General features: G+C 32.4%; 2 protein-coding genes across 2 annotated transcripts; one reads left to right on the top strand and one right to left on the bottom strand.

Annotated features, from left to right (window-relative positions):
* Nucleotides 1-6,635: 6,635 nt before the first annotated feature.
* LOC101216715 (tRNA (carboxymethyluridine(34)-5-O)-methyltransferase) lies at nucleotides 6,636-11,501 on the top strand. Its single transcript, XM_004138593.3, has 3 exons — nucleotides 6,636-6,901; nucleotides 8,243-9,351; nucleotides 10,023-11,501. The coding sequence occupies exons 2-3, from the start codon at nucleotides 8,264-8,266 to the stop codon at nucleotides 10,108-10,110; spliced, it is 1,176 nt and encodes a 391-aa protein (XP_004138641.1). The 5' UTR covers nucleotides 6,636-6,901; nucleotides 8,243-8,263; the 3' UTR covers nucleotides 10,111-11,501.
* Nucleotides 11,502-12,064: 563 nt separating this feature from the next.
* Nucleotides 12,065-17,528, bottom strand: LOC101216716. Its single transcript, XM_004138761.3, has 7 exons — nucleotides 17,158-17,528; nucleotides 15,341-16,753; nucleotides 14,378-14,433; nucleotides 14,059-14,292; nucleotides 13,676-13,967; nucleotides 13,096-13,292; nucleotides 12,065-12,655 (listed from the first exon to the last, which is right to left on the bottom strand). Exons 2-7 carry the CDS (start codon nucleotides 16,667-16,669, stop codon nucleotides 12,502-12,504), a joined length of 2,262 nt encoding a protein of 753 aa, XP_004138809.1. The 5' UTR covers nucleotides 16,670-16,753; nucleotides 17,158-17,528; the 3' UTR covers nucleotides 12,065-12,501.
* Nucleotides 17,529-18,524: the final 996 nt, after the last annotated feature.

The following is an 18,524-nucleotide window of genomic DNA, read 5'->3' as shown; positions in this document are numbered from 1 at the left end:
AATTTTAAAATGGTAATTTTAAGTATAACATTAACACCAATTTTGAAAATTTTAAGAACTTGTTAAATAAAAATTCAAAAGAAACTTGTAAAGTCACCTAAGTTGTTAAGTTAATTAACAATTAAAATTTAAATATAATTAATTTAGCTTCCTACATTTTCATTTAATCTTTTTAAAATTGATTTTCATTAAAAAAAAAATAATTGTTACAAAACTATCCACTAACTAATTAATTAAACACTTCACACTAATAATAAATAAAAATAATTTTATGTTTAAAGTCTCTTCTTATTCTACAAGTTTAATTCACTATGTAAAATCTATTATGCTAAATGAAAAATATCATTATTTCAGTTTGCGATGAAGAACAATGATATATAAGTATGATAATCATTGAGGCCACGCCATTGGAGCATCAAGTCACGTACAACCAAGATGAAAGGGTGAATCTATGATTTATTTTTATTGTATTTCATAATCATGGGTTGCTTTTAAAAAAATTGATAATTAATAATTTATGGTTATTAGTATAAAAAAAATTATTAATAAAATATGTAAAAAAACACACAAATACTTCCAACAAACTTTTCTTCCATTTAAATATTTATTATCTAATAATTTACTACTTTACTTTGCATTTGTATTGTGTAGAAAATATTGTATGAAAAATATAATTTAATAAGAACGTAATAAAAAAATACAATATACATATTTGAAAATATCATTTAAAATGTTCGATTTATTGTGTATATTACAATACCTAATATTAAACAAATAATTTGTTAGCACAATTTCTATGATATTTTTTTTGGAATTTTTTAAAATAGAATAACTGACAAACTATTTACAGTTCATAGCAAAATTTAATCTAAGCCCAAAATGAATAACTAAAATAATTAAGTATATAGCAATATTTTAAAAAAACTATCCTCATCCAAGATTTCATATACAAAAAAGATATTTTATATTTGGTAGACGGTCTTGAACCAAAGAACAATTTGAAAAAAAAAATAAAAGAAAAACTACAAAAGAAGAAGAGAAAAATACGATGAAAAAAAAAATAGCAGGAGAGATAGAAGAAAAATGATGAAAAGAAAGGGCAAATCTGGAATATTTAAAAAATGACAAGTTTCATGAGTCTTTTTCATTTTGTTACACGAGTCGTAAATAATTTGTCGATTTGTTATATTTATGAAAATTAACCTTTCAATGACTAAAATTTCATAAAACTCAAGTAAAACTCAAATGTTAAATATCAAAATTCAACATTTCTATTACAAACTTAAAAAAACTTCATAATAATATGTATGAATTGTAATATTTATAAGTTGTAATATATATTTTAATAATATTAGAAATTCGAGTTGACCCAATTTGGGCTGGATTGGGTTAACCCGAATTTCTAAAAATGTCATCCAAACCCAACTCGAAAAAACATAAAAAAATTCAATACAACCCAAGCCAACACTTACAATTTGGGTTGGGTAGTTCGAGTTGTTCGGATTGTTGAATTATTGGAACACCCCTACTAACCATATTCAACTTTCCAAAATAAGTTAAAGATGAGCATAATCATTCACCCATAAACAAAAAGTTAAGCAATTACCCTTCACCAACAAATAAAGTTAAGCAAAAAATGCACAACCCACCCGATCAATACAACATGCATATGAAGTTTTTTTTTCTGTATTTATTAACTCATAAACTCACCCATCTTCACACATAAATACTCATATCAAGCAATTAAACAATCCACTCCTCAACCCCCGGGGCCGATTTATTAAGGAGTCAAGGGGCACGTGCTTCCCCTCATATTATCTGTTTTTGTATTTTAATATTAATTGTAAAGTGTCAAATTACAATATATATTAAACTTAGCTCTATTTTAACTAAATTTTTGTTTTGGTATAGTGGTTGTGCCCCACTACTTTTTATTCCAAACGTCAATAATTTTATTTTTTCAAATATCAAATTTCTTCCTAAATTTCAACCAGTAAGATAAAACCCTAACTTATTTCTTAACCCCATTTCTTATCTAACAAATATTTAGAAAAAAATACAACAAAGTCGGTGAAGTCCTAACTTATATACTAACCTTCATTTGTTTATCTAACAAATATTTTTAAAAAAAATGCAACAAAGTCCGTGATTCAAACTTCCACTCTCTCAATAATATTCCATGAAGAATGTATTATTTTTAATTTTATTTTCTTACCTGATGCAATTTTAAATTCACATATTTACATTCCAAAAAATCATGTGAAAATTGTCGGTATTTCTTTATGTGGTGAATGTTATTGGATTATCAGTAAAACGCCAAGTTATTTTTTAAAAACTTTTTAGTGTGTTTATTATATAGTGTCTGGTGCCACTATATAAACTTTTTGGATCCGTCATTATCCCCACACAAAACATATTTAATCATACAAGTCACCCCCTACACAACAAATCAAGAAAATAGAATCCACCCCTCAACACATCCTAGTAAGCAAAGTTCACCCACTCCTCGACACAAAAATAATAAGAAAATTCACCCACCCCTATGTGACAACAACAAATCAAGAAAAGAGAACCTACCTCTAACTCTTTCACGAACATCTTGTTCATTCAGAATCATCTTAATATGAAACTTTGTCGCCTCTAAAAGTTGGGACACTCATTCGTAACAATTTATCTTTAAGTTTGATCCACTTCTTGTTCATCTTTAATAATAACATTTTTCCGACAAACTTGTGAATTTAACACAAGTTACTAACATAAAAAAGTAAAATAAATTGGTACAAATAAGAACACCTGAAAATAAAATAATCTCAAAGATTAACTTCGCAAAATCAACCCAAAAAAAAATTAGATAAATTCAAAAAACAATTTGATCAATCCAAAAACAAATTTATATCATTTCAAAAAGATGACTTCAATCAACTCAAAAACAACTTCAAATCAACTCAAATGAAACTTTCCTCTACACAACTCTAAATTCACGAAACTTCCCTCTACACAACTATTATAAATTCAATCAACCAAAAAAAAAAACTTTTTCTCAAAACAAAAACAACTCCTATCACATAAAACAACTTCAATCAACAAAAAAGAAAAGAAAAGGTAAAATAACTTCAATTAACAAAGAAAAAATAACTTTAATCAACCCTAAAAAAAATCTTCAATCAACCCCAAAAAATCTTCAATCAACAAAAAGAAAAAAAAAAAAAAAAACTTCAAATAATTTCAAAAAACATCTTCAATCAATTGGAAAACAACAAGAAAAACAACTTCAATCCACCTCAAATAATCTGCCATCAACAAAACAAAGCTTCACTCAACAAAAAATCAAATTGAAGCTTAAAACATAACTATTCAATAATACAACTTTTATTTTTGAATAGGAGAGTTTGTCGGAAAAAAATCAAAATAATTGAACTAAAAAGATTTTTAAAAAATTAAAAAAATATAATATAAACCATATTCATGGTCGATAAAAAAAATAAAAACTAAATAGAAAATTATAAAATAAATCCCAATATGATTAAAAGAATGAAGATTTTAAAATCTTAGATAAACTAAAGGTTGTTACAAATGATTTAATTTTTATGTTGAAAAAAATATAAAGGAATGAGATTTCCCGTATCAACGAAATTCAATTTTAAAAACCACAAAATTCAGATAAACACAAAAAAAAAATTAAAATTCAACATGATTTTCTAAAGATAAAAGGAAGAAAAGAAGCCTAAACCTTCGTAGATTCCTCTCAAGAACACCCACAAATCTTACTTAATATTAAAATAGTTGTGAACTTATGTAATATTTGCTTTGGTGAAGAAAAAACTCTCGAGAGATTTGCAAAGGAAAGATCCTGAAAACAAATGGAAGAAATGGATTAAGTGAAAATTAATCCAAAAGATCTCTTTGTATCTTAACCATTTAAGTGGGATGGGTAATTATCAAAATAACTTTGTCCCAATAACTCATCCACTAATTAAATTTACATTAATTAAAATAAAACAAAATTAATATAAATTTTAACTATATTACATCATATATAACAAAATAAATTAAAATATTTATGAGCTATAACAAAATTTTGAATTCTATCGATGATGGCCACGGATAGACTTCTATATCGTAGAATCTAAAAACTTTCCTACATATTGTAAATATTTTGTCAAATTTGCTATTTTTGACAATTCCTTTGTAATCAATGCTTTAATTCTCTCGTATGACTTATAGTTCTAATATGAATCGAATCCATATTAATTTTAACTTATAGTTTATTTATGAATCTTATTCATATTATTATTTCAATCATATTTAAATATTAATTTCTCTTATAAAAACTTTATATTATAATTTATCAAATACGTTATATTAATTGTAACATATACAATTTATTCTCTTTAATCAATTTGAACAATTCAAATTAAACCAAAATAAATTTGATTATCAGTTATCTTTATTGAACTAACACCAGGATCTTATGAACCTGTAGATTGAAGCTTGAATGATATGAAATTAATTGATTAAACTCTTTAATTCAATTAATCTCTATCCATTAACTATCGATCATTTCACTAAAGACTAACAATTGCAATTTTTTTACTGTAGATATATTTCTATGTCCATTAGTTAGACCAATCGACAATGCAATGACCGTTCACAAATTGCTCGTAAGTACAAGTAGACCAAAAATGATTGATTTACCCTTGTAATTACATTTAACTCCTTAAATATCCTAATTCCTTTAATGAATAATAAGTTATAGTCTCATTACAACGAACTCCTCTCAGGCCAAGAGAGGGTGTAGCTCCACATTGTTCAAGCCCTTCAGAGAGCAATTTATCTACTTACTCTATATATAGAGAATGAGTGAATTCCTTTTTGTGTAACTGTCACACCCCACCCTATAGACCTGCTTGCTTGTCTTCACGAGACGAGGTGCAACTTGAGCATTATTGACGCAATTAAGCTCGAAAGTCACTCGTCTTAACTTCCTTAACATAGCTAAAACGCCATAACACTTAATTTAACAAAAGTACTTTAGGCGATAAAGAACTTAACACGGAACGATAAAACAACTTTAACTTTTATTACCAACAAGGCGTTTAGTACAACACTATATACAGAAACAACACTTAACCAAAAATACAACAACAACAGTTAAACTTAAAACGCCTGGTAGCTCCTTGCCGCTAGCAAGCCCAAACTTCCTCTCCTCTTTGGCCTCCGCCTAAGTCTAAAAGATAAATTTTAAAGAATAATTCTAAAAGACTTAGTGGGGTTTTATAAATCATTTTCGTAGTACCATTTCAGAAACATGATTTCGCAAATCCATTTTAACAGAACAAAATAACATATCAAATCATATAAATATATCAGTTCGTGCAATCACTATTTCACATAACACATCTTTTCGCATAAATGATTCATCTCAAATAAACTCGCATAGTTAACAATCATTCATTCCGCTAAGGATCCTCAATCATCCTCTACGCTATGTCACGTAATTTCACATTTGAACTACTAAGATTATCAACATCCGAGGATATAAATATTTGTCCTTGTTGCTTAGGCCACTAAGCTTTATACGCTCATTTCAATGCATAAGTCAGCTTCTTATCACCATGTAGCCCCGAACACTTCATGGTGGTCTTGATTCTTTATATACACATAGAAGTTAGCATCATATCAATGAAACAACTAATGATTTGAAAACCATTTCATAGCATTTAAATCACAGTTATCAAATCAAGCTTTAAACGAAACTTATGCTTGAAAACATATAAATTTTTCATAGAAATCTCTTTTGAAGTATTTTCTCATTTGAAATCATCTTTCAAAATAGTGAAGATGAATCACAAGAAAGATTTTAACATGAAATTATTTAAGAAGACACTCACAAACTTTACTAAAGAAGTCCTTCTTCTTGCGTAGCTAAACCAACAACACTTCAACACTTTGCTTTTCTTCTTCAAGACAAAAGGACCGAAGTCCTCTATATAAGAGTTCTTAAACTAACTTAGTCATGCTAAAACTCTTTTCTGTTTGCTAACTCCTGCTTCTTAATTACTGAAGTATTAGATAATTGTATCGTCTTAACATCTTTGCGAAGAAAAGTTCTTCAAATCTCTTTAAATATATATTTTTTTTGAAAATATGACGGAAAAAAAATAATTGACTAAGAAAATCAAAATGAGAAAACAAGAAATTATTGCTAATTTTGACTAAAATTTTCAATGCAATTGTGATATTTAAATAAGTTTAAAAACAAACATTCGTCTTTTTTTTTATGAAAATCAATTACAATAAAATTTTTAAAAAATACATAAATGCACGAAGTAATATACTAGAATATTGCATAAAAACGAGTTCAGATCTAAACTTTAAAGTCCTTTAATGATAAAGGTTCTCAAATATTAGTCAAAAGCATAATTAACCAAGTTGAGTGAGAAATTTTCGTATACCTACACGGAAGTATAAACTTTAATATCAATATTATTCCATCCTCAATTCCAATCGTTATAAATAAATAAATAAATAAATAAATAAATAAAGGAAGAGATTTTATTAGAAGTTTATTAAAATGAAAAAAATTAAAGTTAAAAATTAAGGAAATAATATAATTAATTAGGTATTAAGAAGAGTGGTAAATGAGTGTAGAGTGAAACTAGGGCACTTCATCTTCTTCGCTTGACGACGAAGACCACCAACCAACCAACCAACCACTTGAAGAAAGCTCCCATTGCGAGATTTGTGCTTCCATCTTCTCTTCTTCGTTCTTCTCTTTTTCCAATCAAGAATTAGATTCCACTATCTCAACCTTCCATTTCCTTTTTTTTTTTTCTTCTTTTTTTTGTTCTCTCTAATCTTTGAGCTCAATCATGCCCCCATGCTGTACTTGAGAGCTATCGTGAGTTTCTTTCTCGCTTTCTAGATCTATTTAAATCATGCTTTGGATTTTGTTATTTGTACCGTGTTTTCTCTACTTTCATACTGCTGTTCTTTGTTAGTTTCTTACATTTCAATTGCTTGGGGGTTTTTGCTTCTTACCCTGTTTTAGGATAATGGGTTTTGTTTCCTCCACCCTTTATTTGGCCCCCCTTGGAAAGCTGTGAAGATTCAATGATGAATGTGATGATATTTGCTATGATAATACGGCCAAGTTGCTACATTAATGTTAACCCATTTCATTATTGCCTTGTCCTTTTCCCAATCCTCCGATGTCTACCGTTTCTATTGTCCATATTTTGGCTAGACCTGTCTAAATGAGATTTCCTTTCCTTCTGGATAAAGACCTTGCCCTTGCTGTAATTTAAAGAATCAAATCCAGTATTTTAGAGGGAGCTATTCGGTAAGATTGAAGGAACTGAGAAGACCCAGAATCCTTGATGTGTATTAACAGTGAATGAATAAACAATTTATTAAGTCAATGACAGGACTTGATGTTTGGCTATCGTTCTGTAATCTATCAAAGCATGGATTCGTGGGGTAAAAGAATTCCAAAGAAGAGGATGTATTGTCTTAAGAACTGAGAATTCCAAAATAACTTTCGAAAGAGTTGCAGGGAATTTGCAATGTCTCATATTATTAAGCCACTGAAAGGAGTTGATGGAGAAAATAACTGAGGTTTCAAGCCTCTAGTATGTAATGCTGCAATTTGAATGGCAGTCATTGAGCCCGTGCAACAGCTTAACTGAATACAATTAACTGTGTTTACAGTTTGTTTACCTCGTCATTGTTTAAGATTTTGAAATGAAAAGATTTATGATGGCTTGTTTCAGCACATTTTTAAATGGATAATGAAAATTGGAAAAAGAAAGAAAAATGACAAAGGTTATTATTATTATTATTTGTATTCAATTAGGATGAAAACAAAATTAACTTAATCAAACAATTGTTTTTGGTAGGAAGATGGATGTTTGCAGAAGTGAAACACAGGGATTTTTGGATCTTTTAATTGCTGCATTATACACAGCCTCTAGTTGGAGAGCCTAGTATTGAACTTACAATAACGATTATCTTAATTAGTTTATATTGGGGCGCTTCTTATAATCACTCTTGTTGTGGCTTGGGAGATGTTCTTTAAGCCTGCTCTTTGTAGCCTTGGATTCTAACTAGATTATTGTGTTTTCTTTTATACATGCTTGTTCTTATAAAAAAATGTTGTTGTATATGTATATTTATAATTGTCCTCTAGATAGTTATAGAGCTGCAATAGTTTTAGACCTTATAGAGCCTTGGTTTCTTGCAGGGTACATCTAACTGAACTTTTATGCTTCAATCTTTTGACCGTTCTTCAAGAGTGAGCAAATACTTCTGTCATAGTTGCAAGATCTTTGGTTTATCCTCTGTTGTAATTGGTAGCGGGCATCATTTTAGACTTAATAGTGCTATGAAAGAGATTAAAATCAAAGGTGGTTCTAATGCAGATCCTCATCCGTTAAACGATGAAACACATGCACAACTGTCTTGTGCTATTCAGGGATGCACAGCATCAAATGTGCAGTGCACCCCTGAAATTGAAAAGAAGTATGTGCATCGTGTTTATGATGCCATTGCACCCCACTTTAGTTCCACTCGATTTGCAAAGTGGCCAAAAGTTGCATCATTCTTATCCTCATTACCTCTAGGGTCTCTTGTCTTGGATGCTGGCTGTGGTAATGGAAAGTACTTGGGTTATAATTCCAACTGCTTTTTTATTGGATGTGATATTAGTGCCCAACTTATCAAAATTTGTAATGAACGGGGCCATGAAGTTTTGGTGGCTGACGCTGTAAATCTTCCTTACAGAACTGGTTTTGGTGATGCAGCCATCTCCATAGCTGTATTACATCATCTAAGTACAGAGAACAGGAGGAAGAAAGCAATTGAAGAATTAATACGCGTTGTCAAAAAAGGTGGCCTGGTTTTAATAACAGTCTGGGCTGTTGAGCAAGAGGACAAATCTTTATTGACGAAATGGATGCCACTTTCAGAGAAGTATGTTGAAGAGTGGGTTGGACCTGGTAGTCCACGCGTTCGTAGTCCATCATCAATGGCACTTGAAAGCATTCCTGAAATGAATGAAAATAATTCAGGTATTTGTCTAAAGGATTCTAAGGAAAACTTGACTGGAAGCATACCAGAAAATAAACCTCCACCCTCTCAAAGTGAAAATGATTTGGCGAATTGCAACCACGAAAACTTATTGAAGACCCAACAAGAGTATTTTGTCCCATGGCACTTACCTTATCATCGTGCGGAAGTCAGTGGCACGTCTGCCAGTGCCCTTGCTAGTGGTTTGGCAAAAAAAGATGATAAGAAAGCAGCTGTTGTGTATAACAGATACTATCATGTTTTCAGTGAAGGGGAACTTGAAGGGTATTCCTCTCCCTTATCTCTATTGTATGATTTGTTTTTCTGGTCTCCTGTCGATTGTTGCATTTGAGTGAGTCTCTTGAATACATTTCATTTCAGATGTGACTGTGCTGTTCTAGATCTAGTGTGTTCAATTGTGTCTTTTATTCCCTTCCTTCGATACTCTATGCATTACATAAGCCATATATTTTTGGCAGAAAACTAGCTGGATTAAAATTTTAATTTGCCAACTAAAAAAGTTGCAAGAAGCATCAGTAGCAGTAAAGTTCAGTTTTGCACATGGTAGTTGATACTGGTCCAGTTGATTACCCATAGTCCATTTTAGGAATGTATGGAGTGTAGTAAAGGGACCTAAAATTAAGCTTATCTTCTTTTGATGTCTAATTTTGGGTTATCAGTGGCATATATTAATTTGTTCCTGGAGCAGTGCCTTGTTACTAGTTCAAGTTCTATTACTATGTCATTAGGTTATAACTGGTAACCAGGATCATTCACAATTTCCTTATCATTCCTTCATTTGACTTAAGATGCCATCTCTGTAGAATTAGGGAACTCAATATATTGTAATTCAAGACATATTCTTTTTCGATTTCTTTATCCCTTTGATATACAAATACATTTCTACATAATAATTTGTTCTTTTACCTGCCTGTTCATCTTGGGCGCATTTGTAGGTTGATTTCTGGTATGGACAATGCTGTAGTAGTCGATCGTTTTTACGACAAATCAAACTGGTGTATAGTTCTTGAGAAGTTGGTGTGAGTATTTAAACGAGTTCATTGCCATAATGAAGATATGATTCGAGCATGTCTGCCTGCTGTGCGAACTCAAGTCAGGCTTTCAAAATAACTGGCCCTGGTAAGTAAACTGCTACCTTGGCTTTGTTCGTATCGTCCAGTAAAGGTGTGGGGATGGAAGATCTGCAGGCTCTCTTGGAGAAAATGCATGCACTGTAAGGATTTACAATTGTATTATGATGAATAATCCGCTGGATTGTCCTTTGGTTCAGTTCTAGATTATTTGCATTGAAAAAGTTGGGCTTCTTTCTAATAAAAACTTGTTTTTACCATCCCATCTCTTGAGAAAGTTTTTAGGAATAGACAGTTTAATTCCTTTGAGGCTCAGGTTTCTGGTGCAAGATTTTCTGGATTTAGAAAACACCAACTATAATTTGTTAATTTGTCAAATGGGATTGGTTAGATAGCATGGACCGTTTGTTGACGTTTAGTAGGTCACTATTTATGGGTGCAAGTGTAGCTTGTCAGTAGGGTTATCGTTTTCTTCCATAAAAATCCATCTTGAAGTTCAACCTTTTTCCTGCTTTGGTCACTGAGTCTTCATGTTGTAGTTTTTAGTATCACTGAGTTTTTGAGAATATGTGCATTTGGTCCTTTGATCCTTCAAGAGATGTTTGATCACTGAGTGAAGTTAGTAAATTTGTGTTTGGAGTGTAGAGTTGTAAGATCGAGTTTTTTTATTAATTGTGGATATTAGAGATAGAATTTATCTAAAAACATAAAAATTTGAAGAAATGAAAAGATGAAATTACTTGATCATGATGTTGATGTGTGCTAACTTCGTTAGTGTTGAGTTGTTTATTTCGTTAGTGATGTGTGCTAACCTCGTGATTATTAGCCCACTGGATATAAGGGTTTGGGACCCTAATCTTTTGCAGGGGTTCTCTTTTTTCCAGTGTATGGTTAACTCTTCCCCCTTGGGGGAGTTGGTCTTCTTTTCCGCGTAGAGGATTTAGGTTCCTAGAAAGGTGAGGTTTTTACTTGGCAGGTTCTTCATGATTGTATTAGTACGTTGGATAGGCTTTCAAGGAAGGTGTCGTCGTTAGTTGGGCCCTTTTGTTGTATTCTTTGTTTGAAGTTAAAGGAAGATGTAGACCATATTCTTTGGCATTGTGAGTCGCATTCAGCATTTCATATGTTCGTCATAGAGATGTTAGAGATATGATCGAGGAGTTCCTTCTCAATCTGTTCGGGTGGTTTTCTTTGGCACGCTAGTGTTTGTGCCGCACTATTAGTGTTGTGGGATGAGAGGAATAGGATTTGTGGAGAGGGGCAACGGTGAAATATGATCTCTATTCTTTATGAGAATTTGGTTTTAAAGACTTTGTTACTATCATTTAAACATGATTTTGTGTAGTTGGGATTCCCTTTGTGTAGTTGTCTCTTATATTTTGTGTGTCTTCATATTCTTTTTCTTAATAAAAATTGTTCTTATAAAAAAATATAAGCAATTGCCAAATGAAGCAAAACAATAATTTGAGTTTTATATTTTTAATACAGAATTTTCCCTAACCTAAAACAACTAAGCTACTAGTTTGCTACTAGTTTGTATTTTGAATGTAGATTATTTTAGTTTGGGTTATAATAACGTGTTTAGTGTGGAAATTATTTTCGTCTACTAGGAAAATGCTAAACACTGGCAAATAGTAAATACCGTAGCTAATTGAAAGTTTTTAAACAGTGTTAAAGAGAACTTTTAACTAATTGGTATGATTATTACCTTTAAACAATATGAACACGTATAAAGGGTTAGATACTATAAGAGTTTAAAATGTTAATAGGTGGTCTAAATATACGTTTGTTCACTTTAGTTCATTCATTTCTTTTTAAAAAAACTAAAGTGATCGTTCACATTTAAAAGTACAAAAACTAAAATGAATATTTTAAAAGTACATATAAAATTAAATCACAATCAAAAGTACGTTGATCAAAATAGTTTATACATTTATTCTCGCCGTTCAATATCACATAAATAAAACTTATTTAGAACTAATTCTTTCAAACAAATCATAAGTTTTACATATAGAAAGTGATCAAGAAACAGGCAGTACTCTTGTATTTGGTCGTATCATATTTCTTTCAATACAATATGCACACTACATTCTGACGCACAATTACATAGTAAACAATTAAGAAAAGAACTCCAATATTGTTGTTGGCTTTTAAGGTACTCAGAAGGAAATAAGTTGGCTTTAAAATACTCATCAATGTTGTTAATTTCTTCTACTTTTGCCTTCCCTACACCGTCTCATGAGCCCTTTTGGCAATACTTACTTCCAATCTTCATACCTTTTGGTTTGGTTTGTTTGTATGACGAAAGCGGCAGCACTTTTGCGATTATTTGGAGCCAGCAATGTTAACAGTTCAAACCCCAATCATATGGTTGGTATAATACCTTCAATTGGGAACTGGCAAGTAATTCAAGCAATGTTTGAGAATCATCTGGCTTTAAGTAGTTTGAAGCATGCTTCATGGCTTCTTGCTCGTTCTTACCGAAGTCCGTGCTAAACCTGCACAACAATGGATGTGATAGCACAGTGATCAATATCTGTAATTACTATCAGATGTTTGTGACACAATAAAAGGTGAAGAGGCTTGAACACTCGCACGTATATCAGAATCAGAAAAATAAAAAATGAACATAAGGCTGTTTAGATTTTTCTACCATGTCCCAGATATTTCCATCCAAAAGTTTTGGACATAAGGTCTCAGGAGAATACTGTTCCACGCAAAATGATTTACATACAAATTTACAAGAGTCCTTCCTTCCAAGACAAATGAACAAAATTAAAATTATCAAAATTTTAGCTATGAAATGATGATTGTGTTTGTGTAACTAAGGGAAGGGAAGCAAGTCTACCACAAAGTAGGACTCTAAATGAAAATTTAATGAGGCAAGAATGAAACTAAAATACTAATCAAGGTTTCTGGGGAACTGTTTTCATCTTACCATTTAAGAATCATATTAACCGATGTAGCATTGTTATTCAAATCCATGACAAGTCCTCCTTCTCTTAAGAAACTTCGTGCTGCTTCCACCAACTCATGATCTATATTGCCTGGAGAATAGCATCGAAGGGCAGGCCCAGATCGGGTACCACAAACTAGTGCAAAATGAATTAAAGGCTCCACATACGGAAGAGAAGCCTACAAAATAAGAAAAGTAAAATTAGCCGGACGACAAAATCTTGAACTACCGAAGAGATTCGTACGAGACCTAAAGAAGTTGCCCCACTTGTAACTAAACAGGAAGACAAACTGACAGAAAGCAAGACTATTCATTTTAAGCTTATGATCAACTATCACAAAAGAGTCAGATGACTGTACTCGAGTTAAAACTTGTATGCAGAAAAAGGGTGTGGTCACAAAACCTCAATGAAAAAAAGATTAACGAACACCAAAGGCAACTTAGGACTTTCATGGATAATCAGCACATTTAATAAAACAAATATTTTTTTTTTACCAACTTGACATGTAATCTTGTTCCATTAGATCATAAAATTAGTAGATCAGAAAGGGGGATTTCTCACTTTGGAACGTTTATCTCTTGCACCAAATGGTTTCATGAGATTGTAAGGTGGTCTCTGATTGCCCCTCAAAATTCCATTTTGAATAGCTGAGAGTGAATAGGTGGCCCCTCCAATAACATATTTGAAGTCTCCGAACAATTTCCTTCTTTCCATTGCTCCAACAGGATGTCCACATACCAATATTGCATGGATAGCCATCATATTATAGAGATTAATAAAGAAAGCGATCTTCTCTTCCCGTGCCAAATTATGCACTTCAACTCTTTGGAGCTCTTCCACAATTCTCAAATACCTGTCAAATATTTGCCGTCAAATCAAGACCCTTGTATAGACTGGAAAACACTTGGAACAATCTTCTTTCACAATTTAGCCAATGAACTGACCTAGCAAATTCCTCACTCCCATGAATACTTCTGTAATCTACATGCTTTCCATCCTCTGATACATAGGCTTCCAAAATGGCGAAGGATAAAAATCTCAGCCTTGATGCAATATCTGTTATTGGCTTTGGTTTCACCTCAATGATACCTCTTGCAACGTTGTGACATTGAGTTGCCACGACGGGATCATCATCCAAGAACCGGTATAAATGGCTACCATCTTCAAATAGATTTTCCCTGAAAACAGGATTGTTAATGACAAATGAAACGGGTGGCAACCATGGAAACTGAAAGGAGAAGGCAAGAAGCTGGAGTAACTTACTCGAGAACATGTTGGAAGAAAAGCTTGCTTGCGAGCTTTCGTCCAAATTCAATAGCCTGATCATTGCACCAAAACAATAATTGTTTTTATTTTTCAAAAAGAAATCGAAGACATCTCAAGGATCATTTAGAGATCGCATAGCTAAAGACTTGAACTCAAACATCAAAGTTAAGAGCAATGTCATGCAGTTACTTAACACATTTTTGTAGAAAAGAAAACTGGAACTACCGTGTCTACAAAGAGGTTAGTATTTTAAAGCCCCATTTCTACAGCTATAGCTACAGCTACTAGGAAAACATACAATATCCACACATTATTCTTTGCTCCATAAACAAATAAACGGAAAAGCTTAGAACTTTAAAGCACTGTCTTTTTGGAAGGAATAAATCTAAAAAAAAACTGACCATTGATATGAACTTCCTACATGCCTCCAATATGTTGGGGAGGGTAAAACTTCCTTACTACAGAGTCTCGAAAAAGTGTTTTCAAAACAAATTGCTTTAATAGTGTATACCAACCATTGATCTGAACTAGTAATATTGGAACAAAAACCAATTTAAATTTAGCATGAATCAAATACAGAAACAGAAATTTTATTCAACATGGTGGGTCACAGTGAAAAAACTAAGAATGAGAATGAAAATCGAAAGTGTAAACACCCAATTATTTGTTTAGACCGAGAAAAAGTTACTTTCATTGAACATTCCGTATGGTATATATTTCTTTGTTTTGTAAAGCATTGTAGAAAACTTCAATAATATATTACACATGAATAATAATCATATTAAAGGAATGCCTACATCCCAATAATCTGGGGAAAGACTCAACATAAGATTAAAAAAAGCTCTCTAAGACAGACTCAACAGAATCATATTAAGAGAGATAAATAGTGAAACATTTGTTATTTGAATGAGGAGTTTTTTCTTTCTAAAAATATGACAAAAGGAAAAAAGTCCGACTCACCTCTTCTCTTTCCAAGTATTGATCCTCTGACAAGAAATCCACAGCTTCTGAGCCCAGGAAACAGTTGGTGAATCGTCGCATTTTGCAGTACCGGTCCTTGACAACAATTGATTCTTTCATTTTTCGAACAATCATAGCCAATTCATCAACAGTCCCACTACTGGAGACATCATCTTCACCAGAAAGTGGTGGTAAAGGGGCTTCAAGGGTTGGTGCTTCGGCTTTCAAATACTCAATTTTCTCATCAAGCTTGCCAGACTCATCCAACTCTTTTAGTTCGTTCAAACCTCCAATAAGAACTGTATTAAAAAATATCCTTGGAACGGCAGGGGACCCAGCAAGTTTCTCAAGCTCCAACTTTCTACTCGGATAAACATCAATATTGATCTCAACGTATCCAAGTCTCTTCCAAAACAAAAATAGTCTAGCCTCTTTGCATTCTTGACAACCTAACCGTGTGTACAATACAATTCTGCCTTTTATAACAATATCAAAGATTGAGTCTCCAGTAACATCCTCAAACTGCTCGGTTTTGATCTGTGCATCAGCATCACGTGTTATCTTAATATAGTTGAGAGGATTCCAATTGGATCTATCCAATGGTTTTTCAGGTATTTCCTTGGCTTCATTTTCTTTATTGGAACCGGAATCATCCTTAGTTTCCTCGGAAGGAGTATCTGGACTTTCTTCATCTTTTTTTCCCGAAAAACGACGAAGAACAGTAGACACTGCAACAACGCCCTTTTCTTTAACAAAGTTCTTTAGTGCCAAAGCCCTGTCAACAACACCTTGGCTCTCTGTATCACTATCCATGGAACGGTTTGACAAACTCCCACTACCTTCAATCCCAGGAACTTCAGTCCCATCAAAAACTGGCTCAGGAGATTTCTCCTCGCCAATAACTTCCCCAGTTGGTTGATTTGATCCAATTTGAGCCTTAGAACCTACAACATCATTGTCTGAATCATCTGACGACGATTCAGATTCTACATTCTTATCCTCGTCTAGCTTTTCATTAGAATCACCATTGCTAATAATCTGGTCCGACTTTTCACCTTCGGATTTAGACTGGAAATCCAGTTTGGCCTCCACCTCGTGATCCACTTCACTTTGGACAATCTCTCTCTCCACTGTTTCCTCTTGAGCCTCACATTTCGAATCGTTGTTCTTATCCTTTACTACTTCATCAAGCCCTTGATCCTTTGCTTGAGTGGCGCTATCCCCACTAACTGATAAGGGCTGTTCAATCTCCACTGTAGACTCTCCTCCATCATTCTGTTTAGAAAGGTCACGTTCCTCATCCCTTTTAGCAGTCGGTGAAGTCGCCATCTCTTCCGTACAGTTTCAGTCGTCCCTAGTAAAGTTAGTGTTTCCTCACTCCCTCAGCACCTCTCAAATTTAGCACTCAAGAGCCTGCAAAACGATCGCCACAATTGAAAGAGTTGGATGCAAAATAAAACAAAGAAGTAATCCAACCATATCTATGGGGAAAGAAATCTTAGCAAGTTCAACAAAAACCACTCCAATTAGATTAGCTCCAAGCAGAGTACAGAAACAAAACTTCTCAACGTCATAAACAACAGCACCATCAACGCCTCGGCATAAAAACGAGGGTTAGTCAAAGTGAATTTCTCTCACTAGAATCATCACTCACACACGACACACATGACTAAATATCAAACTCCTCCACTTCCATTTCCAAAAACCTTAAACATGATACAAATAAAAACACACACACAAAAAGTCGTCGATGATTTAATATCATCAAAGAGGGATGAACAGAATGGAAAGAGAAAGAAGAAGAGGAAAAAGCATACAGGATTGATGAGGAGGAGAATTGAGAAGAGTGTAATATCGGTGTGGTGTGGGATGAGAAAAACGAAACCAGAATCCAGAATCCAGTAACAGATCTTTGTTGACGAAAACGGAGTGATGAAGAAGGTTGGATGATCCAAAGGGGTTTGAATTGAGAAGAAACAGCAGAAACATGGTAGAAATAAAGAAGAAACGGATCAAAATATGTAGAGGGGATTGAAGATTACAGGTAGGAATTAATTGTGACGAAAGTTTCCTTAAACATTTTCGTTCATTCTTTGTATTTGAATAGAAACCGCCGGAAGGAGTTCGTAAGAAAGTAACGAAAAAAAGAAAAAAAGGTTAGAAGCGGGAAGTCCGTGCGCTGAAAATAGAAAAATAAAAATAAAACACAATAAACTGTTTTTCTCTTTTGACGCCGCCCGCCCGCCCGCTAAGCCTTTTCCTTTTTTTCCTTCTCAATTTTTAATTAATGCTTTGACTATACTAAAATACAACGTTACGTATAATTTAGCCTTAACTGACATATACAAATGTTCGTACTCCATGATCTCAAAGAAAACAATATATATGTTTGTTTTAATACAAAGGGAGTGTTTGATCCATCAACTTTATAAATAGATACTAAATAATTAAACTTTAATAGTAAACACAATCGAAAAACTTAAGTTATATGCCAACTTGTGTGTAAGTTGTAACTGATATATATTAAGTTGAATTTTCAAGTCTTCGTACTTTATAAAAAAAAATAGTAAATGTGTTTACTATTAAACTGTGTTTGTTTTAATATACAAGAGACTGTTTGGTCCACAAACTTTGTAGTTAGAGTTAAAACTGAAACTTAAAATCAACCGTATAAAAACTATACATCGTTGAAATTTATGATTTTTTTCCCCATTTATCTCATTTTTCATATTTATTAAGAAAATGTTTTTTACAACTCTACCTCACAAATGAAAACTAATACCCAATGGATAACAATTGTACTGTCTTCTTATTGATTTACAATAGTTTGGAGAAAACAAAATAACTAAAAATACAACAAAATGATAACTAATATCATCGGTTTAACATAAGCTAACTATACATGATAATAATAAACACGTTTTCTAGTTTCAATAGATTAACTTCAAACTTCATAATTCAACTCGATGCCCAAAACACCCTTTTGGGGTTAGTACATAGTATACATATTTTGTTGAATGACGTATCATAAATCAATAAAAGTTATAAAGTAAGATTTTAGCTCTCGATTGGGTCATGTAATATTTTTTCCTTTTAATGTTTTATGTTATAGTCGAAGATATATACCTTAATTAGTTGATTCATTCTAAAATAGATGTATTACAATCAAACAGAGAGGTTAGGT

This window comes from Cucumis sativus, chromosome 2 (assembly GCF_000004075.3).
Source record: "Cucumis sativus cultivar 9930 chromosome 2, Cucumber_9930_V3, whole genome shotgun sequence".
NCBI classification, from domain to species: domain Eukaryota; kingdom Viridiplantae; phylum Streptophyta; class Magnoliopsida; order Cucurbitales; family Cucurbitaceae; genus Cucumis; species Cucumis sativus.
This window is presented reverse-complemented; position numbering and strand designations above follow the sequence as displayed.